Source organism: Quercus robur, chromosome 8 (assembly GCF_932294415.1).
Source record: "Quercus robur chromosome 8, dhQueRobu3.1, whole genome shotgun sequence".
Classification (NCBI taxonomy): Eukaryota; Viridiplantae; Streptophyta; class Magnoliopsida; order Fagales; family Fagaceae; genus Quercus; species Quercus robur.
Genome location: NC_065541.1, coordinates 20118500 through 20125768, shown reverse-complemented (window position 1 = coordinate 20125768; position 7269 = coordinate 20118500). Strand labels below are relative to the sequence as shown.

Below are 7269 nucleotides of genomic sequence, written 5' to 3'. Positions count from 1 at the left end.
GGAGCCGTAAAAATTTAATGAAGGTGTGTCACGCATGCCGAAGCGTCAAGAGTGTGTCTTGGGCCATTAAAAATGCATATACGCAGGCAGAGGTGATGTACAATGAGCACGGACTAACTAGGTTGACATCGAGATCCTCCTTTTTTCCCAAGGAGCCAGAAAGAAGAATCTCAAGGGGCTATTGTAGGGACAGTGGGCCGAGGAATTCACTATCTATGTATACACTAGGCCTAGGGCCCAATCCAAGGATGTAACACTGTCTGAGGAGGAGTAGACGTGGTCAGGGGAGTCCGTGTTAGTAGAGAAAGAAGTTGGATTTAATCATAATGGCCTAGGAGGTTGGGCCGAGGATGAGTGCCTCCTTAGCTAACCAAAGCTGAGGTCCGTAGAGGTAGTCTGCCATCCGGGGGAATGATCCATGAAGTTTAGTTGGCATAGATAAGCATCGCAGAAACAAATGACAGAGGGGAGTCCTAAAATATCTAAGGAGAAAACTGCTACCACCGCATTTAATGCTCTGCAGCTAACTCTCTGGCCGCATTAATGTAGAGGTGATTCCTAAACAGTGGTTTTCAACCTTACAGCTATTACCTAAAGACTTCAAAAATGTGCTGATAGGATAAGTATCAAGCACCAACCATCTAGCCTGCACGTGGAGGGTAAGGATGAAAGAGGAAGAGAGTATAAAAGAAGGAAGGAGCAATGGTAAAGGGGATCAGAAATTTGTAAGAGAAAGCACTGTTGCAGCTTGAACCATACCTGTAACCATTTTTCGATCAATATATACTAGAACATACCTCCTCGGATTGTGCTGAGGACAAATTTACTTAGATAATGCCCATACATTTCTGTTTGATTACCTTTTAAAATCCATTCTAACTGTTATCATATTCATTAGAATCTAGTTTTCCAACCCACTCTCTACAAATTCATTGTATTGGACTTATTGGGCTTGGATTCAATCATACCTTGGGCCAAGGATCCAAAACGCGTCCTTACAGATACATTCATTAAAAAAATAATCTAGTATTTTTACATAACTTAATATGTTATTTGAATTATTTTCATTTATTTAACGTATTTTAAAAATTTTAATTCTAAAAATAAAATTGAACAATTAGAATAAATATCATGTGTGAGATGGTCATTGGTTCTCTTGGCACTATTGGACTTTAGATTTTGAATAATGGATTTCAATAATGACCTTGTTCGGAAAACTATTAATTCTAATATAAATTTTGATAGAATGAGAACTGAAGAGAATTTTTTTTTTTTGAGAGATTGAAATTTTCTACTCTTTTAAAAAGTTACACAAAGTGTAACTTAAACCAATCTTTTATTATTATTATTATTATTATTATTATTATTATTATATTTTAGGAGGCCTACGTCCATTTGGGGCCTTACTTAATTGCCAAAATAGCCTGAGAGTTGAGCTGACTCCTACTAAAAAACCACAACACATCATCACAAGAATTTCAGTTGGAGTACGATTTATCATTTATAGGAGTTCCATCTCATTCAAGAATACTTTAGCAACAAATCAGAGAGAGAGGCTATACGCTACGTAATTTATGTAAGAAAATCTTCATTTATAGTACTGTATACACATCTGTGTAGAGTGATTTGTAACAGAATGAGAGAGAGAGAGAGAGCTCTGAACGCGGAATACTAAAAACTTGTATTTGAAGCCAACCCCATATAAGGTGCCGCGAATCTCTCAGGTTTGTGAATACCAAAATTCAAACTCTCCTCTCATCTCTCTCGCATGAGCCACAACTAGGTTGCCCTTTTCTCTTTTCTCTTTTCTATTCCCAACACTTTTCACACTCAAATACTATCAAATTTCACATTACTATAACAATAACAACCTGAAAAAAAGAGTATCTAGCTAGGGAAAGACTATACTTTGAGAGAGAGAGAGAGAGAGAGAGAGATAATCTCTTTCATACTATACATAAAATAAAAAAGAGAGGTGGGTTTATTGGGAAGTGAAAGAAAAAAAAAAGCATGGAGCAAGAGATGCCGATGGTGGACATAGAGGCTCAAGCTAACAAGAAGACAGAAATGGAAGCCCCAGCCATCTTTAAGAAAGCCAACCGGCCTGTTACGTTGAAGGTACAATATTGACATCAACCTTTTCTTTGTTATATATGGAATAATGACTTCCAAGATTGTCCATGCATGGCTTTCTTGTTTCTTGGGTTGAAAGACTAATTTTACACACATTGGTGAATTGATTATTTTTTTATTTGAACTTATGGATTTCTTTTATTTACTAGTTTTCATTATGCTTATGCGTTCTTTAGCTTTAAGTAGCACCTTAGTATTATCTGGAAGATTTCATTGTCAAAATTAGATTTCTCTTTATGATAAACGGGTTCATTTTGCAAAATCAATTTCAAAATTATAATTAATTTTATGTATAAATTTCCTTATAAGTATGGGTTTTAAAATTTAGTCCTTAGTTCTTCAGTTCCCTTGTTACTATATCTATCGTTCAAAAGTTAATGGTTTATTGTATCAAAATATGGTGGGAATCAACATGAATTTTAAATATATGTTTTCTCTTTGTTTGTTTCTGATATATAGTATTGTACTAAGGAAATCTAGTAAACTTTTACCTGAAAAATCCCACATGTTATTTTGATTTATTGAACAGTTTGAGGACGTTGTTTACATGATCAAAATTAATAAAGGCGGATTACTTAAGAAGAGCAAAAATTCTGAAGATAAAATGATCTTGAAGGGTATCACAGGGATGGTTCAACCTGGAGAAGTTTTGGCCATGCTTGGCCCTTCTGGCAGTGGCAAAACAACATTGCTGACTGCATTGGGAGGCCGCCTTGGTGGACGGCTTGCTGGAACCATAACCTACAATGGCAAGCCCTTCTCGAATGCAATGAAGCGAAACACCGGATTTGTTACACAAGATGATGTTCTTTATCCCCACTTGACAGTGACAGAAACACTAGTGTTTACTGCTCTTCTCAGGTTGCCTAATAGCCTGAGTAAAGAAGAGAAAATCCAGCACGCAGAAGCTGTGATAACTCAACTTGGTTTAACTAAATGTAATAATAGCATTGTTGGAGGAGAACGATTGAGGGGGATTTCTGGGGGAGAGAGGAAAAGGGTTAGTATAGGACAAGAAATGCTCATAAACCCTAGTCTGCTATTTTTGGATGAGCCCACTTCAGGTCTTGACTCAACAACTGCTCAAAGGATTGTATCCACATTGTGGGAGTTATCAAATGGAGGAAGAACAGTTGTTATGACCATACACCAGCCTTCAAGTAGGCTATTTTACATGTTTCATAAGGTTTTACTGTTATCCGAAGGTAACCCTTTGTATTTTGGAAGGGGATCAGAAGCAGTGGACTACTTTTCCAGCATCGGATATTCCCCAATGGTTGTCATGAATCCTGCAGATTTTCTCTTAGATCTTGCAAACGGTATGTGTAAGATAACACTGTTTTCTCTTAAGTTCTTAAGTTCTTTAGGTTTTGTGCCTTAGGTTTACCAATTAAATTCAACTATGTGATTACATTAATCAATGAACTACATGGTTGAATTTAATTGTCATTACATATGACAATGAGCTTGAATTCAATTGGATAGTGTAAGGTTCAACATCTGAGAAACTATATTCAAATTTTGCATATTTTCATTTTAGAGCATGCCTAATTGCCTGTAATATCTGAAGATGATTTGAGGAATATTGCATGGTTTGTTTGTTTTTTCCCTAACAATGAAGTTATCTATTAGTGTTTCGTATCTTTGTAAAATGCTTGCACTGGTACTTGTGCAGTACAATCAAATGAAGATTATTTTATTTTCTTTATAGTATTGACTGCGTTAATGAGCTTTTAATTATCAAGGAAATTATTCTTGTGGTCAAATTGCTATAGTTAAGGCCCGAACTCTTTATTATATGTAGAATTGGGAGCAAGGATAATTAATGCCAAAGCCTAATTCTATTTCTACCAACAAAAAAATATGTTCCCAAAGCTGCAGGGTTGAAAATTTGGGAAATTTCCTTGGGTTAGGATCTAAAAAGGCCTTGGAAACCTTAGAAAGCTTTTGAAATTGTTAGTAGGCATAGGAAACTTTGCATGACTATCAGAAAAGCAGTCTCATCTTCCCATTATTTGGTTTTCTTTTTCGTTTCTAATTTATATTGCATGTATGCTTAGAAAGTTATTATACAAAATTTGTTTCAACCGATATTAACTTACAATCTGGAAGCTCCTTTCACATTTATAATCTTGTTTATTTCTAGTTTCCCATGTACGGTTTCCTCTCTTTTTTTGCTCATTCTTTTTAACACTGCTTGGGAGCAAAGGCCAGAATTTGACAGGCTTCCTTCTGCAGACATTTGACAAAAGGTCTGATGTGTGTAGAAGTAACAATTTCCTGTTTTGTTTGCATAAGGTCTTTACTGGTGGATTCAAATTAATTTCACTTCTTTTAGATTCATAAATGATTATTACTTGGTGAAAACATATGGTTTGCTATTCTGTGTGGTGACTCTGTTTTTAGTCAAATAAACACGAGGATCCAATTCCTTTAGGTTTCCTATTTTAGACAGAAAGGCATCATAAGAATTTGTTGATGCCCTTTGGCATTTGATATCATGATACACTAGTACCTTGTCCTTACTTTTGCACACTATGTTCCATATCACGCATTGTTCTGGTGCTAATGTTTGCAGCCTTTCAGGTGTATCCTCGGATGATTCACATGAGGATCAAAATAAGATTAAGCAGACGTTGGTATCCGCCTATAAGATTAATCTTGCTGACAAATTGAAGGAAGAGCTTCAAGAACTTAGAAGCAGTCAATATCAAGATGGATTAGATGACAAGCAATTTGGCAGGTGGTCCACAACTTGGTGGCAACAATTTTCTGTTTTGTTTACAAGAGGGGTCAAAGAGAGAAAGCATCAGTCATTCTCCGGCCTCAAGATCGGTCAGGTCCTGGTTGTAGCTGTTCTTTCAGGACTACTATGGTGGCAATCTGATGATGCCCACCTACAGGATAAGGTACGAGAATTCTGCTTTTCTTGAAAAATGATTTTGTCAATTACTATTTTGAACCAAATGAGGCAATTTTGATTTGGCATAGTGTTGGAAGATTCAATTCGTGAAGATCAATAAAATTAGATGACTAAAAATAGGAAGTTGAATAAATATACATATGTAGCACATTGACAATCTTTAGAAATGGCCCTTATGCATAGCATGACATTCACTCATTTACTTGGATTTGAATACATGGTACATAGTATCCAGATTGCATTTTTAACATTGCAATATGCAGATTGGACTGCTCTTCTTCGAATCAGGATTTTGGGGCTTCTTCCCTCTATTTCAAGCTATATTTACCTTCCCTCAGGAGCGTAGGATGCTTGAAAAGGAGCGTTCGTCTGGCATGTACAGGCTCTCATCATACTTCATGTCAACAGTCGTTGCTGACCTCCCCATGGAGCTTATCCTTCCCACAGTTTTTGTTGTCATAACTTATTGGATGGCTGGCCTCAAATCCTCATTTGTAAACTTTGTGCAAACCTTGGTTGTCCTACTGCTCAGCGTATTAGTATCTCAAGGCTTAGGTCTTGCCATTGGTGCTACGATAATGGACCAAAAGTCTGCCACTATATTAGGATCAGTCATCATGCTGACATTCCTTCTAGCTGGTGGATTCTATGTTCAACATGTGCCTTCCTTTATAGCTTGGATCAAATACATTTCCATTAGCAATTACACCTACAAGCTCTTGATAGGGTCTCAATACAAACCTAGTGAAACATACCCCTGCAATAGTAAAGGTGGGTTTTGTTTGGTAGGGGAGTTTCCAGCAATAAAGCAAGTGGGGCTAAGTGGGCAAGCCATTGCTGTTGTTGCTTTGGTGATTATGCTAGTTGGGTACAGGCTCATGGCTTATGTTGCCCTCATGAGGATTGGGGTGACAAAGAAAGTAGAGTAGACAATAATTATTTTGTCCTATTTAATCCAAATGTATGCAATAATGTTACTCAAGTTGATTAACGGAAGATACATTAGATGAAAAATACATATAAATTAGAGAAGGATTTTCTTTTTGATTGCAAATGTGCTTCTTTTGTTTTTTGTTGGCTGACAGAAATAGAATTGAGGCAAGAAGCTTTGGAGAATGAATATATCAATTAAGTTAAGCATGCAGTAGAATTTTGCAACACAAATTTATTTCACGAAACTCAAATCTCTTCATTTGTTTTAATTTTTTGAGATTTTCAATTTCACCTTCTTGAATATTTTGCAAAAGTTAAAACTGTGCCACTTCACCAAAATGAAATGTTCAATTCATGCTAAGAGTGATGCCAGAGATACTAAAATCAAGTTAATACAAACTTTCACTGTTAGACATATCACTTCCTTGACTTAAAGTGTGTGGGTTTGTTCTTTAAAAAAAAAAAAAAAAAAAAAAAAAAAAAAAAAAGAAAGATGACATTGGATATTATATAAAGTATAAACAGCTAGCAAAAGAGCTTTTTTTGATGGAGCTAAAGTTTGGCCAAAATATATAGTCTCTTCGCTGCAGTTTCCCACACTTCTTTTGCATCTCTAGTTACCAGCTAGCGAAATATTTAATCCCCATACGCAAAAAGGATACTGGAGTTTGGACTTTAGAGGGAGATTGGAATCGTTTGGTTACATGAAAAATAGTTAGTAGCATTTAAAATTGGAGATTATTTTTTTCATAGATACTATTGGATTTATAATTGGAGATTTTAAATTCAAAGCTTTTTGAGTTTTGAAGAATTTATTCCAAAATATCGTTTGTGTCATAAATTTTTGTTTTGTAAATATATTGTATTATAAAATATGAAATCAGATTTTACACTTTACACCGAATCATTTCAAATTCACGTATTAATAAAATTTAATCAAATTTTATACATTTCATGCTTTGTTCAAGTCATTTTTAAGTTTATACCAAAAATTTAAATTTAAATCCTTCTATAAAAATAATTTTAAACAAAATTTTGCACTTATTTGAAGTTGTTGAACTACCCAATAAAATAAGAAAAAGATAAATAAATTCACTGTCGGCGTATTTAATTCCAGAATGTTTGTTGGGCTGATGGTGTGAGATGGCTTGTAGATAGAGCCCATAATTTGGATCCTAATACCAGGTCCAGAATGCTATATTAAGATCTAAAAGGGCTTGGCGAATCCCAGAAAAGGGCCCCCAAACGTGTAGTAGGTGAACTAAATGTCAAGGACACGT

General features: G+C 35.4%; 1 protein-coding gene across 1 annotated transcript; it reads left to right on the top strand.

Moving 5' to 3' along the window:
• Nucleotides 1–2010: 2010 nt before the first annotated feature.
• LOC126693930 (ABC transporter G family member 9) lies at nucleotides 2011–6016 on the top strand. Its single transcript, XM_050389983.1, has 4 exons — nucleotides 2011–2118; nucleotides 2663–3452; nucleotides 4720–5042; nucleotides 5320–6016. Exons 1-4 carry the CDS (start codon nucleotides 2011–2013, stop codon nucleotides 5983–5985), a joined length of 1887 nt encoding a protein of 628 aa, XP_050245940.1. The 3' UTR covers nucleotides 5986–6016.
• Nucleotides 6017–7269: the final 1253 nt, after the last annotated feature.